This window comes from Mustela erminea, chromosome 10 (assembly GCF_009829155.1).
Source record: "Mustela erminea isolate mMusErm1 chromosome 10, mMusErm1.Pri, whole genome shotgun sequence".
NCBI lineage: Eukaryota > Metazoa > Chordata > Mammalia > Carnivora > Mustelidae > Mustela > Mustela erminea.
Window position 1 is genome coordinate 80,867,864 of NC_045623.1, and position 17,307 is coordinate 80,885,170.

Sequence of the window (17,307 nt, forward strand, 5' to 3'; positions counted from 1 at the left end):
CAGCGGGGAAGAGAGGAATTAAGGACGTAATAGAGGAGAAAGAGAAAATGCATTCTTTTTTTCCCTTAAGGAAGATGTGGCTGTCTTCCTTCCCGGCCCTGGGCGGAGAGCTCTGGCCCCAAGACTTAGAGGGCCGGGGTAGAGGTTGGAGCAGTCATTAAGAAAACCTTCCGGAACCGGGAACCCAGCATAGCCCAGGACCTAAGGAGTTAATGGGGGTGGGGAGTGGAGGCGGGGGGGGGGGGGGAAAGGACAAGGTGGGGTGGGGAGGTGGGGGGGAGCTCTCCCCCCAACCAGCACCCCTGTGATTGGTGCGGGCATGCTGGGACTTGCAGGCTGGCTGACCATCTTGTGGCGCAAAGGCTACTGGGAAACGTAGTCCCTCGCCAGCCAGGGCCGCAGTGTCCCACGTACCCAGCCCCAGCGGTGACAACTCAGGAGGTAGGTGACAATTGTTGGGGGCTGGGAGCAGGTGCGGAGCAGGGAAGCCAGGGCAGAGCGGGGCAGGAGGGAGTGGGCAAACTGAGGGCTGAGACCCTTGTCCTGTGGCTGTCACTACTGGACACCCCCCTGGCCTGTGGCTGATGCAATGAGGCCTGCTGGGCGGGCGGGAGGACCAAGGAGCAATGGGATGTTTTTTCCTGTCTCCAACAAAAGAGGAATAGGACTGGGGTCCTTGTCCAGGATGAGACACCTCCCTTCCTGGGAATAGGACATTTCCCCCAAACCCATGCAGACACACCATGGACACCTCCCAGAGAGGTGCCTCCCAGAGAGGACCACTACTGCTCCCCACAAAGGGAGACAGAGCCCTATCCACAGGGGCAGTGGGACTGTGTCTTCCTCTCCAGTAAGGGGACAAGGTGCCCACCTTCCAACTAGTTGACAGGACCCCACTCAGAAACAACTGGATGCCCTTCCAGACAAAGGGTGGTACAACAAATTGTACATCCCTCCAGGGCCAAAGAGATGGCCCCTCCTCCTGGCAACTAAAAGGCCCATCTAAGAAGGAGGAAGAGGATGGTCAGGCCTCCTCTATTCTTTCCCTTTACAAGGGCACCTCTTAGGGAAGGCTGCCCCCCAGCCTTCTGCAGCAGCTCCATCACCTCCTGGATAACATGTTGACCAAAGGGGGCTCCTATCTGCTGCTCTCCAGGGTGTGTCTGCCCAGCAGGGCCCAGCATGGACCAGTCTGTGGCGATCCAGGAGACCCTGGCTGAGGGGGAATACTGCATCATCATATCCTTCCCAGCATGGAGCTCCCAGCCCCAGCACCCACCCTGACCCTGGGCAGTGGAACGGACCTGTCTATGTATCTGTCTGCTCTCCTCCCTCTCTCTGCCATCCGGGAGAAGGAAACCAGTATTTACTAAGTACTTGCTCAGTCCTGGACTCTGCCCTATGCTTTAAATACTCTGTTATCCTCCCAACCTACTATTAATTGGGGGTTATCAGTCCCCATGTCACAGATGAGGAAGAATCAGAGAAGTGAAGTGACTCACCCAAGGTCACACAGCGAATCTGGGTGAGCGATGGAAAGGCAGGGAAGGTGGGCTGGGCTGGGCTGGGCTGGGCTGGCAGAGGCCTGGCCTCGGGTTTTGTTTTGGTTTCCCTTGACCCTACGCAGCAGGCACTACAAGGTGTGCTGTGTGAGGGAGACAGCAGACAGAGCCGCCTCCTGGGACTCGTGCGTCACCGCCCGAAACAAGGTGGCCAGGAACATGCGTAAGTGAGGGGTTTCGTCCTTGCCTGTCAGGCCTCAGGGTTATCCTTCACCATACCCTCCAGCTGGACTTCAGCCATCCCTCTGGGGCCCAGTGTTAAGTCTTAGAGATTAATTATACTAATGATATTTAAATACTTTGAACGTTATACTCTAAGCCCTTCATGTGTATTAGCTTATAAAATCCTCGACAGTCTGATGAAGGAACGCCTCACGCACAGATGACTTTGTGTACTTGCCCGGATCTTGAGCTGCATGGTCTTTCTGCCTGGATTCAAATCCAGGTTTTATTACTTCTGAGCCACATGACTTTTTTCTCTTTTTGTTTTAGGGAGAGAGCATGCGAGCCAGTGGGGTGGGAGAGGGGCAGAGGGAGAGGGCAAGAGAGCATCTCAAACAGGCTCCACAACGTGGAGCCCCACTCAGGGTTCTATCTCTGAGAGTGTGACCTGAGTGTGGCTCAGGGTCACAACATCAAGAGTCGGACGCTTAATCGAATGAGCCACCCACGCCCCTGAGCCCTATGATCTGGAGCAAGCAAACTCTGTCCCTCAGTTTGTCCAGATTAAAGATTAGAGTGGGTTAGTACACGTAACATGTCTCAGACCCTGTGAAGGACACAGAAAGTACCCAGTAAATGTTGCTACTAATGCCTACATATTACACAGAAGCAGAGAGAGAATGAAGACTTCTTATCAAAGGTCTCAGAGCCAGAAAGTGAGCCTCACGGTCTCAGAGCCAGGAGGGAGAGGCATGAGACATTTTCTAATCTACCACCCTCACTTTGCAGATAGCAAAATTGTGGTCAGAGAGGGAAGGGGGCGGCTGAAGTTGTACTGTTGCTGTCACAGGCAATGGCTAGATCACGCATGTGTTTTACACACAAAGCAGGGATGTCCCCCAGATGAGACATGTTCAGCTTCGAGGACCTATCCATAGAATGGTGGTCTCTGATGGGTACCATGGACAGAGAGGCATGAGGACTATGCATCGGTGGGCACCACCGGCACGACCCTAGGGACCAAGGAGGGAATGTGAGCACGTAAGGCTTAAGGGACAGCTAGGGAGCCCTGTCTTCACTGCTGCTTCCTGCCCTCAGTCTCTTCCTGTATACGCACCGGAGGATGGCCATTACGGGGGACGATGTCTCTTTGGACCAGATAGTGCCAGTCTCACGGGATTTTACGCTGGAAGAAGGTGCTACAGGGGCTGGGCGGTATGAGTCCCTCTCCTCTGGGTCCTTGGGTCATGTCTGCCCTTGCAGGGGCTAGGGTGCTCCATGGCTAAGGGCTTTTGCCTTTCCCTCCCCACAGTGTCCCCAGATGGCGAACTCTACATTCTTGGTGAGTGGTCCTTTCAGCGTGAGTCCCAGCTGGGACAGGGGGTAGAGGAGCTGCAGAGAGAAGAGTGGTGTAAAGTAAGAGCATGGTGATGTCCTTCCTGTGGCAAGCAGGACGCTGCAGGATCAGGCCCGCCCACCTCTCTGGCCCGGGTTCCACCATTTCCCTCCTCCTTGCTGTGCTTGGAATCCTCTGGATGGCTTCCATCACCTCGAACATGACACGCTCCCCGCCCCCTCCACCCCCCACCCCACCCCCACCAAGCCCCTGCCCATGCTGTTCCCTCCTCCTGAAAGACCCCACACCTGCTTTCACTTAGCCTACTCATCCTTCGGGGCTTCAGTCCACACTGGGCTTTTTCCAGGAAGGTTGAGTTGAGCCCCCTGAAATTGTCTGAGCTTCACGCATACCCATTCCTTTTTCTCATCTTCGCCGGTCTGTGGCACTCACGGTGATTTAATTATCGCTGGTGAATCTGTTTAATGCTCATCTCCTTGGCTAGACTGCAGTAGTGGGGGCAGTGGTAAGAACAACAGGAATGAACATCTAATCCCTGGTTTTCTTGTGCCAGGCACTGTGCTAGGAGCTTCACAGGCCTCATAGGCTGCTTTCCTCACAACTCTGTGAGGTTATTACTGTTGTCATCCCTAGTTTATGGACGAGGTAATGGAGGCCGAGAGAAATTAAGTAACTTCATATGGGTGAACTGCTTACAGGCCAAAGGAGATTTGGGATCTTGGGGGACTGATTCTCTTCCATTTTGGGACCTCCAGCCTTAGCCCTTGGTTCCTGGAGGCCAAGGGCTCAATTCCCACCTCCCCTGTGTAGGCTCAGATGTGACTGTCCAGCTGGACACGGCGGAGCTCAGCCTCGTGTTCCTGCTGCCCTTCGGTTCGCACACCAGGATGTTTCTCCAAGAAGTTGCCAGGGCCTGTCCAGGTAGGTAAGACCCCAGGTTCTCTGGGGGCGGGGGGTGGGGGCGTTGGCTGGGCACTGACCTACTTGCTGCCAGTTGACTTTCCACCCTTTGGCCACACACTCCACAGTTTCTGTGCCTTCTCAAAGCTGCTGGCAGGAGGCTAGAGTGCCCTCAGGCCACGAACCAAACATGTGTTTGCATTTCTGGTTTCCCATTTCTAGACCCATGTTTTACATCCAGCACAGTCCTCTTTGTCCTCCTGGCTCTGGGCAGGGCTGCACAGGGAAGGCTGTGATTCTGATGCAGAATCTCTTACAAGTTGGCAGTTCAGAAGCTTCTAGAGACCCATCTTCCCTCTCTCTGGCAACCACAGCTGGAACCAAGAGAGGTTGGGTATGTGGGCTCTTCTGCCCTTGAACCCTGCTCTCTCTCCCACTGCAGCTGAGGAACGAGTCTAGCTTTGGCTTAGCAGTGAGACGTTCATGGCTTCTGGGGAAAAATTTGTTTAGAGCAGGATTTCAGCCAGGCAGGGAAAGGAGAGTTTGTACAGAACAGAGGATTAGCCACAGAACATGCAAATCCCAGCCACCAGGTGCTGGCCTTAGGTGTTACCCAATATTGTTACTTGTTTCCTTTCCAGCCAACACCTTGTCTCTGTGGGAATGGGGTGGGGGGCGCCTTCCTTTCATCATGGTCTCACCACAGACACTGACCGTCCAGGGGGTTCCAACTTAGCTACATGGTAGGCCAGGAAGGAGACTGGCTTTTATTTATTTATTTATTTAAAAAGATTTTATTTATTTATTTGACAGAGAGAGAGATCACAAGTAGGCAGAGAGGCAGGCAGGGGCCGGGGGTAGGGGAAGCAGGTTCCCTGCTGAGCAGAGAGCCCAATGCAGAGCTCTATCCCAGGACCGTGAGATCATGACCTGAGCAGAAGGCAGAGGCTCAACCCACTGAGCCACCCAGGCGCCCCAGGAGACTGGCTTTGGGTGCAACCTGGCATACGTGGGAAAAGGAAGTGGAAACAAAATTACGAGCCTTGAATGCCTGGTTAAGGGTTTTGTTGTTGTTGTTGTTGTTGTTGTTGTTGTTTTAAAGATTTTATTTACTTATTTGACAGACAGAGACCACAAGTAGGCAGAGAGGCAGGCACAGAGGGAGGAGGAAGCAGGCTCCCCACTGAGCAGAGAGCCCAATGTGGGGCTCAATCCCAGGACCCTGGGACCATGACCCAACCCGAAGGCAGAGGCCTCAACCCACTGAGCCACCCAGGCGCCCCCCTGGTTAAGGGGTTTAAAGTTTACCCTATGAGCAGGGGGAAATTTGTCTCCAAAGCTTCAACTAATATGGATAACTCATGGTTATCAGTAGTAGATGTAGGAGAGGTAATAGAAGTCCAGTCCGCTATCTGTTGTGCTATGGAGCCTGTAGGAGGGGTCATAATAGTTAATAGCAAAAAGCACGGACCTTGAAGCTACAGAGCCCCTTGCCTTTGAAACCTATCTTTGCGGATCCCTAGCTGTGTGTGACTTGGGGCAAACCACCTTACCTGTCTGAACCTTGACTTGTAGACTTGTGTATGTCAAGAATAGCTCCCTCATGAAGTATGAGAATTAAATAGCATAACACACGTGAGAGTGCCCAGCACACAGTAGGCCTCAGAAACCGGTTCATCCTTCTGTACGAGAGGGTCCATAACTTAGCCAACATTCACTGTTGACGCATGTGTTCGAAACTTTTCATGCATTACACCATTTTCCTTACCACCGCTTCCAAGGTAGGGGTTAGCAATGCCTCCATTTTATAGATTGGGCACCTGAGGCTCAGAGAGGTGTCTTAGGTCACAGCTGGTAAACCATGGAGCCAGGATTAGACAGGACTAGATAGTCTTCTCCAGAGCTTGAGCTCTTTATGGGTTTTGTTTGCTTGTTTTCAATATTTTATTTATTTGAGAGAGAGAGACAGAAAGAGAACACGAGCAGGGGGAAAGGAGGAGCAGAGGTAGAGACACAGGGGGCAGCTGACTCCCCATTGAGCACAAAGCCTGATGCAGGGCTCCACGTGGGGCTCAATCCCATGGCCCTGACATCATGACCCAAGTCAGATACTTAACGTACTGAGCCACCCAGGTGCCCCGAGCTCTTGTGATTTGATGCAGAATCTTTCACGAGTACTTCCTAAGCTCACGCCACTGTATCCCATATGAACGGCTCCATGAAGAAAAACTTTGTTGGGGGAGGTGATGTGTAAGCCGAGAGTGGAAAGATGAATGAGGTTTTTCCAGGCAGGCAACAAGGGGGAAAGGGCTGTCTGAGGGAAGAGAAGGTTGTTGGGTGGGATCCAATGTGGGGTAGGAGGGTGTGGAGGAAGCTGAGCCAGGAGAGGCCAGCACAGACAGCTCAGGGAAGGGTTTTAACTAACCAGCAAAGACCTTGGACTTTGCCCTACAGCTTGTGGGGATCTGTAGGAGTTTGAAACAAAGGAATGGCAAGGTAGGATTTGCGTGTAGGAAAATGTGCCCATTTCCTGGAAAACTGGTGCTGAAGGGGAGAGCAGGGAGGTCAACGGAAGTGTATTGCAGGGGTTCAGGAGTAAAAAACTTAGGCTGGGAGGGGCGCTTGATAGCTCGGTCACTTGGTTTCAACTCTGGTCATGATCTCGGGGCTGGGGAATCAAGCCCCATGTTGGGCTCCACGCTCAGCAGGGAGACTGCTTAAGATTCTCTCTCCCTCTTTCCCTCCTCCCCCCCATAAATAAATCTTAAAAGAAAAAAACCCAAACAAACAAAACTGAGGCTTCGGCTAGGGCCTGGTAATGGGGACAGGGAGCAAAGTGTGCACCGGAGAGTTCAAACTGAAAGGAATGAAGGTTCCCCCCAGGGGGAGTGAGTTCGAGTTGTGTTCACAAATTTACCCCCAGTGTTTGGAACAGTGCTTGGCACTTGGTAGATCCTTCATGGATATATGTTGAATGCAAGAACAGAAATTGAGGCCGGCGTGAAGATGGAGAGAGAGGAGTCGAGGACGACTTCCCTCTTTAAGGCTTAAGTGTGTGTCTATCCACTGTCTTCCCTGTTCGGCCTTCTGGGGCCCACACTTGGGACAACCAGCAGGAACCTGCACTGAATCAATTTCTTCTCTGAGCGGTCATCCCATGTGGACTTCCTCAGGGAGGGGCCCAGAGAAGAGGGGACTCTCACTGCTGAAAGCTCTTGGGTGTCTGTCTACAAGCCCAACCCTTGCATTTTACAGATAACGGGACTGGAGTCCAGGATGAGGTCTGAGGTGAAAGGTGAAAGGAGATAGGTTTTCTCCACCCAGTCCTCGGTGGATAATGGAGAGCACAAAAGGCCAGGGAGTGGAACTACCTTGGTCAAGAAACCACAGCTAGGGAAAAGAAGCAGCTGATGAAATGAACACCTACTATGTCCCGGATATTTTCCTAGACATCTAGACAACCAACCAACCATGTTCTCCTGTTCTTTCTTTTGAGCAATGCTGAAGAGTAGATACCCTGTTTTACAGATGAGTAAACGGACATAGAGAAGGTAAATAACTTACCTAAGCTCATTAATCCATGGAAGTACTATGATGAGATTTGCAACCCCAGGTTCTAACTCATGCCCACGGGGTCCAGAAATTTAGTTCGGATCCCAGCTCCGCTACTTCCGAGTCATGAATGTGAACAGTATGTTTTCTTTCTTTAGGCCTTGACTTTATCATTTGTACAGGGGAGATATGAACCTCCCTTCCCTACTATTCCAAGAGTTTTGTGAGGATCAGATGAGGCGCAGGATGGGTTAACAGTATGTAAATGCTGAAAAGAATTTAAAAGCTGTGTCTGGCAGTGCCACACTGGGACCTGGAACCCAAATGTCTTCAATTATGATGCTCTTGCAAATCCAATTCAGTTCGGTCAGGTATGTGCAGTTTTACAAGACCAGGCAAAAGCGCATAGGAGACCAAAAGCATTTGGGGCTGAGACAGAACTGGGTTTGAGTGAGAGGCAGAACCATTCAAGACTTTCTAGGAAGGAGTGGCAGTCTGATTAAGCAGGAACCAGAAGGCTTGTCATTGAGAGGCCTTGTCTTGAAGGCATGTCCCAGAGCAAGCTCGCTGCTTCCACTTAGAGTGTGTGTTTATTTGGAGTCGTTTACAAGTCGCTGAGGGAGATTATGGGCCATTAAAGCACCCTACCCGCTCCCTACTACTGACCGCTATTTGAATTCCCACTGCCTGACCATAGACTTAAGGTCTCCGAGTTCAGCTGCCATGGCGTAATAGTTCCCTACCTCCTGAAGTTAGTTGTGAGGATAAGGAGTAACACAAAGGGAAGCGCAGGCATTGGCACATAGTGGTGCGGGTCTAGCCTGGAAGGTTTCTTTTGTTTTCACATTTATTATTGCATTTGAATCTGAAACGCCCCGAGTGCGCCGGGAAGCGGGCTTAGAGACCCTCCCGGGAGGCTGAGCGACTTGCTCACCGGCATAGTCATGCAGAGGTGGAACAGGCCCTTCAAGCCCATGGCTCAGCATTCCCTCCATATTCCCGCCACAGGTTTCGACCCTGCGACTCCAGATCCTGAGTTCCTGTGGCTGTCTGGATACAGGTGCACCCGGCCGGAGCTTGAGCCGCCCACGCCATTCGGTTGGAACTCGCCTCCAGGTACCGCGCCGCGGTTCGCCGGAATTGGCGGAGGCAGGTATCCGTCTCGAAACGGCTGGTAGGGATTGGAGGAGATGCGGCTACGGGGGCGGGCACTTTTTCTGTTTAGGGGCGGGGCTATGGAAAAGATCGGCCTTCGATTGGCGGAGGTGACAAGCGGGGTGGGCCCCTCTGAGGGCGGAGCGGGTGGGGCGGTGCGGGCGGCGTGATGAAGAGCTTGAAGAAGCAGGCAGGGAAATGTCCGCCGCCGCCGGCTCTCGAGACTGCGACTCTGCAGGTCTTTGGCGGGCTGTGGGTAGCTGGGCTGGGGCTCGGGGCGGGGAGGGGCGACGGGCCCGGGCCTCGCGCCTCGGGCGCGCACGGTCTGCGGTTTGGCCGGTGGACGCACGGGGCAAAGACCAAGGTCCTGGCCCTTCGGAGGCGGGGACGCTGGGACTGAAGTTCCGTGGGGATAGTATTCTTCGCCGGCGTGGTTGAGGGCAGGCGGATGGCTGTGTGGTGCTCAGGGATCCGGAGGCTGGGGTTGTAGTAAAGCTCCGTTCCTGACTCGCTGTGTGACCTGGGGCCGGTCGCTGCCTCTCTCTGAGCCTCAGTTTCTCCATTCTGACCTTGCGTGTTTGGCTTGTGTTGGTGGTGCGCTCGCCATGACGGAGCTTTCCTTTGGGCGAGGAAGGGTATGTGTATTGGGGCTTCCCGGCTCTCCTGTCGGTCTTCGGCTCGCCCGAAGATAGATGGGGGTGATCGATGGGGGTGTGCACAGATCTGGAGTCCGAGAGAGCCCTGCCTACCCTGGGACTGGAGGCCAGGATGAGATTACAGGTGAAAGGGACTAGATTCTTTAAACCGAGCCCTTACTGGGGAATGTTGTGCAGCACAAAAGGCCAATTGTTGAGCAGGAGGTAGTCTTTTGGAAAGCGAGAGGCCCGGGGCTGAAGTGTGGGTCAATCTGGTGCTTTGGGAGGACCTGCAGACCTGGATTTTCTGTCCAGCTCCTGGATTTTCAGCAAGGGCCCTCTGGTATGTTTTTCTCCTGGGTGTGCCCATGCGCCACCAGTTACGTGTGAGCTCTGGCATGACCACTGGTACCCATTCGTGCCCCTTTTCTCAGCCATTTGCGAAAGATGAAGAGCCTGTCAAGTAGCTGTGTAAGTGTGGCCAGCACTCCACTTGCTCTTATAAGGCTTGGAAACTATGAGGGGCTGGGTGGGGATAGCATGTTGCACAAAGTTTGTAAAATGAGAGGAAATTGGGTGAGCAAAGGACTTCCTTAGTGCTTATGCTTTTCCTTCATTGCAGCTGCTACCAGGCGCAGTTGAGGCACCTGAGGGTGCCGACAGTTTGCATCTTTCTTGGGCTTATCTTGCTTGAACTACTGCTCTTGAGAGGGCTGTTGCTTCAGTTCCCATGACATTCTGGGCTGTGGTGCTGGGGCTGGTGAGAGCCTACAACTGAGAACAGGCCCAGTGGCCACGGAAGGGGGTGGGTCGTGTGTTCTTGGCCAGCACCAGGTTGCTGGAGTTCTTCATTCCCTAAGTGGAGAGAGGTCTTCCAGAAGTCCGGACAGCTCTGAAGGCAGCTTGTCCGCCCATGGGTGATAAATGTGCAGGGATCTCAGAATCTTTCGTTTCCATTCACAGAACAAAACCTAGTCACATGCTGGTGAGGAATTATTGTCAAGGTTTTGGTTTTATTTTTGGTTTAAAATGACTTGGCCCCATCTTTGTACCTACAGTAAGTGGGGTTATGCGATTAATTGCTAAGTTGCTCATGGTAAGATTGGTAAGAGAACACCAAGCCCCTAGTTCTATCTCTCGTCTCTGTTTCCAGAGTTGCTCTGGCCTCAGAGGAGAGTGCCTCTTTGGGCCTCCTCTGGATGTTCTGGATAGCCGGGGGCCCCAAGGGAAACAGGTAGTGGATTGGATTCTTCCGATATGCATATGATCAAAATATCCACTTCCTGATAGTCTGAGGAACCAACCCGAAGCAAAAGGCTGCTTTAAAAATGTTACTCAGGGGCGCCTGGGTGGCTCAGTGGGTTAAGCCGCTGCCTTCGGCTCACGTCATGATCTCAGGGTCCTGGGATGGAGGCCCGCATCGGGCTCTCTGCTCAGCGGGGAGCCTGCTTCCCTCTCTCTCTCTCTGCCTGCCTCTCTGTCTACTTGTGATCTCTCTCTGTCAAATAAATAAATAAAATCTATTAAAAAAAAATGCTACTCAGGAGGCACTTCAGAAGAAACAGGGCTCCCTCAAGGAGCTGACGGTCTAACCGAGGGGTCTGACAGATGTGTTGCTGAAATGTGGGCTGCAGGTGGAGTGGTAGCCTGTTCATCTGATTCTCTTGGGCTAAGAAATTGCACTGGCCTCAGACAAGTAGCCATCACAGGTGGGGACTTTTCTGCTTCACTTATTTGTTCTTCTTGATGAAGCTTTTTCATAAAAAGGAATAAGGACAAATGCCTTCTTAGTCCTATCCAGCAAGTGAAGGTGCTTTTATCCAGAAAGCTCCTTGGGGTATCCTGCATAGGCCTCTGCACTCATCACTGTCCTTCTGTAAAACATTCACCTGCATTTCATCCTGGGCACATGCAAAGACCTGGAGCTGTGTTCTGGAAGATTCTAAGGTATGCACTAGAAAGGGAAAGAACTACTCAGAAGTGCCATAGGGGCTCTTCTGGGCTGATTTAACAAAGTGGTAATAACAAACAAATTTTGGTCTTTTGAAGTGGTTTTCTTATTTCCCTGGTTGATTCAAAATGAGGCAGCTTTGTAGTAACTCAGATTGCAAATGAGATGTGCTGTGAGTATTTTTTCCCCTGGACCCAGGAAACAAAGCATTAAAGTCTGTCTGGCCTGAGAAAGGAAATGAATGCTATTTATATCTCAGGGCAAGCCTAAAGGGTAACCTAGATCACTAGGGTAGAAGCCAGAGAGAATGTTGGAAAAATAACCCCTGGGATGGTCAGTTCCCTCACCCCATCCCCTCTCAGTAAGTAAAATCTCTGTGACCAACATATCCTTTTAGCGTGGAGAAAAGGAATTCTCTTAGATGTTTCTGCAGGTGGGAATATCGCCCATCCTCTCTCTCTGTCTGTGCCTTTGTGGGAAGCTCCACTGGCTTCTAAGCAAATGAGTTTGAATCACCTTGTTTCTTTAAACAAAGAGAACTCTGCTCTTTTTTCTTCCTTCTTTTGTTGATCCCTTCTCTATTTTCCCTCTTTGTCCCATTTAACCTCATGTTCCTTTCCAGAACAGGAGAGCCCCCCCCCACCCCTACTTTTCTTTCCCTCAGAAAACAGTTTCTGTTGGAATTCTACAGTGGGAGTCTAGAGCAAGAGAAGTGACCCACAAACATTCACTTAGAAGTAGAGCTCTGCACAGAAAATTCCTCAGGGACTGAAGGTTCAGGAAGAGAGGCATCAATATTTATTAGAGGGAAGACAGTGTTGGAACATAAAAGTTAGCTGACTTGCATGTTTTCTTTGCTGCTTAAAATATACTGTAACAAATTTGTAGGCTTTACCAGCGATGATGCTTAGGCTAGCCGAAGCTGGCAGAAGCTGGAAGAATGATGAGGATTTGAACAAAGTGTGTGGCTAAGTGGCCTGGATATTTTAATTTTTATTTTCCTTATTTCACCTTGGTATAATATTAGCTGTGTCTCTTGATTTTCCTTTCTTCCATCTATACAAGGAGAGTAAATATTTGTCTCTTAAAAGGTTACCTCTGAATTATTTAGTTAATTTATTTAAAGATTTTGTTTATTTATTTGACCCAGAGAGAGCATGAGCAGGGGAGCAGCAGGCAGAGGGAGAGGGAGAAGCAGACTCCCTGTTGAGTAGGGAGCCCGATGCAGGGCTCAATCCCGGGACCCCGAGATCATGACCTGAGCCAAAGTTAGATGCTTTACCGACTGAGACACTCAGGCGTCCCTTTGTTTATTTACTTATAAATATTTATTTATTTGAGGAGAGGGTCAGAGGAAGAGGGAGGGAGAGAAACTCTGAATTATTTAGAGGTGCTTCCTTTTGGGAAGCACATTCAGGAATTGCAAATGCGCACTTCCCAGAGCTTAGAAACTGGCTGCTCTCTTCAGGGCCTATCCTAGGCTGGTTTCTTCCAGGTAACCCCTCATTATCTTTCTTCTGCTCTCCCTCCTGTTTCCTTCCTGTTAATACAGTCACTAAAAACCTCAGTCATCCTGGACTCTTCCCTCTCCTCTCCTAATAACCACATTCTATCCATTCTTTTTCTGCAATTAAAAATTTTTGGAAAATTAAAAAAAAAATTTTAATCCCATAGTTCATATAAGTAGCCTCTTACCTGAATGAACCCAGTGGCTTCCCTACAAGCCTTCCTAACCTTAAGCCTTCTCCGTAGGGATCTCCTTAGACTCTAACTTTTATCTTACCCTACTATTTTGTATGTGAACTTGAGTGTTTTGCCACTTCCTCGTGTCCACATGGCTGTTCAAGTCCTGCACAGCCTGGCTTCAGCCCCCTGTTATCTTATCTCGTCTTATCTGCCCCAGCTCACCTTCATTTCCTCTTCTTCAAACTTGACTGCTTGTAATTTTTGGATAAAGCCCTATGCGTTTTCATCTTTGTTGACTGATTGTTCAGCTACATTTTTACAAGCTTGAACTTGCTGTCTTAGCATTTTTGCATCCTCTCCCCCTCTCCCCCAAATGCCAGCCAGACTCAGCCTTGCACATCAGTAGGTACTCAAAAAATGTCTGTGACTTTGAGCTATAGCGACCCAGGCAGTTCATCCCCTGAAGTGCTTAGTCACGTGAGCAGCTCCTGCCCCCTTCCTCTCTGAGCATGCTCTGAACTCCTCTTCCCTCCCTTCCTGGTTTGGTCTTGCCACTTCTCTTTTAGCTGTATGGCCAGATGCAGACAGTTCACAGAAGGTCCAGCGAAGGGAGAGTCTGGAGGGAAAAAGTTACGTCATCTGTCCAGTGGTCTGTTACCACTATAACCTATTGCTGTGAAGTGGTTGCACTGGAGTCTTCCTCCTTGAAAGCTGAACTGGGGGGCGCCTGGGTGGCTCAGTCGGTTAGGCATCTGCCTTTGGCTCAGGTCACGATCCTAAGGTCTTGGGATCGAGCTCCCTGCTCAGTGGGAAGCCTGCTTCTCTCTCTCCCTCTGCCTGTGGCTCTGTCTACTTGTGCTATCTCTCTGTCAAATAAATAAATAAAATATTTTAAAAAAAAGAAAAAGAAAGAAAGCTGAACTGGTCATGGTTAGCCCTTGCCAACCCAAGTCGGATTTGCACAGGGTACAGGTTGGAACTTGAATCCAGGGCTTATCGGTTTGTAGGACACAGGATATGTTTTTAGAGATCTCTAAAGGAAGAAAAGAAAAGAAGAGAAAATGAAGAAGCATAGGTATTCAACTTTTTTTTTTTTTCCTAAAGATTTTATTTATTTATTTGACAGACAGAGATCACAAGTAGGCAGAGAGGCAGGCAGACAGCCTGATGCGGGGCTCTATCCCAGGACCGCAGGATCATGACCTGAGCTGAAGACTCACTGAGCCACCCAGGCGCCCCTAGTTATTCAACTTTTAATAAAGTAACCGAACTGTTTGGGTGGCGGTTAGGCTGAAATAGGAAAAATTGATTCTTTCCATTGTTTGTAATGCTGGGTGCCTGTGTTACAGGCTTTTCTCCAGGATTTCCTGCTTTGTGTGCTATTTACATAGCTCCTCCCACTTTTTTTTTTTTTTTTTAATAGACTCCATGCCCCACATGAGGCTCAAACTCAGGACCCCAAGATCAGGAGTCGCTTGCTCTTCCTACAGCCAGCCAGGCGTCCCCTAGCTCCCATTTATCATAGAGTAAAATCCAAGCTCTATATGGCATTCAAAGTCTTAACACCTTGGCTATATATTACTCGTATATATGTATTACTAACAAATCCTTTAAAATAAAAATTTGTTAATAAAAATGTATATGAACTATTATTATTTTCAGTTACCACTTATTAAGTGATTACTGTGGGTCTGTGGGTCTCACATGTGCCATAAAAGTACAGTAAGAGGATATTCATTTCTCAGATGGATAGATTGAGGCTCAGAGAGGATAGGTAACATGCCTGTGATCACTCACTGGTCAGTGACAGACTTGAGAACAGAACTCCAGCTGTCAGTTTGAATATAATGCTTGAGCCCTCATCCTTTCATCTCCCCTAATGCTTCTGAAACAAAATTTTTCCTTCCTACTTATTTATCCTACTTATTATTCCTTTTTTCTGAGGATACCATAATGCCATATCATTGTACTGAAATTGTTTCTTTTGCCAGAAATGTTTTCTGAACTTCACGTTTTTCTGATAGTTAATATAGTTTACTGGTTAAAAGCACAAGCCCTGGACCCAGATTCCCTGGGTTTGACTCCTGGCTGTGCCATTTATTATTTCTGTGTTCTGGGGCAAGTTACTGAAGATCTTTGTATTTACTTTCTGGTCTGTAAAGTGCAGATAATAATAGCACTTACTGCTGGAGTAGCTGTGAAGATTAAATAAATGGAGAGCATTTAAAGCCATGCCTGGCATGTAGTAAGCCCTGAGTACTTGCTATTAATATCATTCACGATAGTGGTTCTATCACTGTCATCATTAACACAGCCTTGACTTGGATTCTGGGTAGTTGGATCTGGATCTGTTTATCTTCCTGTCAGTTGAGGGTATCTCTCTCTCTCTCTCTCTCTCTCTCTTTTAAGATTTTATTTATTTATTAGACAGGAGAGAGATCACAAGTAGGCAGCGAGGCAGGCGGGGGACACAGGCTCCCTGCTCAGCAGGGCTCAATCCAGGACCCTGAGACCACCACCTGAGCCGAATGCAGAGGCTTAACCTACTGAGCCACCCAGGCACCCCAGCTGAGTGTATCCCTTGCCACTATGTGTTGCTGTTGTAGGCTGCGACAGTGCACAGTGTGGCCCCCTGTGTACGCAGTGCAGTGTCACTGATAAGCACTGAACCAGCTCACTCACTGCTGACAGTTTGAATTGTGAGGTATTTTTCTCCCATGGTTTTGCCGGTTCTTCTAGTGTGCTGGAAAAGGAATGCGAAGGCCAGTAGCTAAGAAGATAGGAAGGGTCCTCCCAGACCTGTCTGGTAGATGTTCAGCAAGGGTAGGGCATGGCCTCCACCCAGCACTAACAGCCACACACCCACACACCCGGTGGACGGTGGACACCATAGTAGTACTTTTGCTTTGTTATCCAGACAGACTCATATAGAACTCACCTCTGCAAGTTGACAGTTTGATCGAAGATGTTGTGCTCGTGCTTGCAGAGGGGGAGACTGTGGAGGCAGGCAGATCTGGGCTTTAATGTCACTTGTGCCATTTACTGGCTTTGTTCTGTGTCCTTGGGTGCGTCTGCTCTCTGCTGTGGGCCTCAGTATCCTTATTTGCAAAAAGAAGCCAATAATTGGAAATAACAGAGAAGCACTTAGGAGAATCCATGGCAATTAGAGGGTACTTGATAAATGGTAGGCTTTATGATCAGGGCAGTGGGGGGTGAGGAGTGTCATGGGGGCAAGTGGGAGAGGGAAAAGCACTAACTGTTTCTGCTCATCTGCTGTGTACCAAGCATTGTGCTAGGCTCTTGACCCAGTTAGATTTCATTTGGTTATTCCTTTGGCTTCTCTGTAAGTTCGGTGGTCTCATCTACATTTTGCAAATAAGGAAACAAATTAAGTAACTTGCTTGAGGTTTCATACAAGGTAATGAATGGAGTCAGTGACAAAGCCAGGGCTGTTTTATTCTAAAGCCCAAGACTTCTTTCCCCAAACACTCTAATTTCTCTTAGAAGGCCACACAAGTTCTATGGACAAGAAGGTCTCAAGATGTCAGAGAAATGAGACCAGGGACTAGGGGAGTGGGCCTTGTGAGGGAGAGGGGCTTCCCCCAGAGGCAGGTGTGAGGGTGGCTTACACAATGAACCTGGCCGTATAACCTGGCCGTTGTGGCTGTTTTGATGGGGCTATTTCTTTTTTTTTTTTTTTAAGATTTTATTTATTTATTTGACAGAGAGAAATCACAAGTAGATGGAGAGGCAGGCAGAGAGAGAGAGAGGGAAGCAGGCTCCCTGATGAGCAGAGAGCCCGACGCGGGGCTCGATCCCAGGGTCCTGGGATCATGACCTGAGCCGAAGGCAGAGGCTCAACCCACTGAGCCACCCAGGCGCCCCTGATGGGGCTATTTCTAAGTGGTGGAGCTGTGAGCTGGGGAGGAGGGCCAGTTTGCAAAGGGCCTCATCTGCTAGTCCAGCCAGTTTGTATCTTAACCTGCAGGCAGCAGAGCAGCGCTGAAAGCTTTGGAGCAGGGAGATAGGAAACCAGAATTCAGTCTGGCCACCTCCAGACACAAAGCTGGGTAGGGAGAAGGGAGAAGATCCTGTAGTGGGAGACTCTTGCGGTGACAAGTTGAGGAGAGGTTGGCCTGGGAGAAGGCAGCCTTAGGAACGAGGCCATCAGCTCTGGGGGCCCAGTGAGAGGGTTGAGCGAGGGGGTTGAGTGGATGGCAGGATTGTATCCCCACCAGGCTGGCGGGGACAGGGCAGGTGCAGGTGACAAGGGATAGCTCAGGCAGAGAGGGTCGAGCAGTCCAATGACTGCTTTCCCTGGGACGGATCAACATAGGACGTCGAGTG

General features: G+C 50.1%; 1 protein-coding gene across 9 annotated transcripts in view; it reads left to right on the forward strand.

Moving 5' to 3' along the window:
- The first annotated feature begins 328 nt into the window (after positions 1-328).
- INPP5B (inositol polyphosphate-5-phosphatase B) overlaps positions 329-17,307 on the forward strand; it is a 47,702-nt gene continuing 30,723 nt past the window's right edge. For 2 of the 9 annotated variants that reach the window (XM_032361640.1, XM_032361643.1), the window contains exons 1-5: positions 1,628-1,725; positions 2,823-2,920; positions 3,037-3,066; positions 3,892-4,002; positions 8,542-8,682. In XM_032361640.1, coding sequence (XP_032217531.1) covers positions 2,848-2,920; positions 3,037-3,066; positions 3,892-4,002; positions 8,542-8,682 — 355 coding nt within the window. In that variant the 5' untranslated portion in view covers positions 1,628-1,725; positions 2,823-2,847. Of the gene's footprint in view, positions 442-1,156; positions 1,240-1,627; positions 1,726-2,822; positions 2,921-3,036; positions 3,067-3,891; positions 4,003-8,541; positions 8,687-8,819; positions 8,927-17,307 lie in introns of those variants that run through there. The other 7 variants (XM_032361646.1, XM_032361641.1, XM_032361642.1 and 4 more) reach the window with 7 other exon arrangements.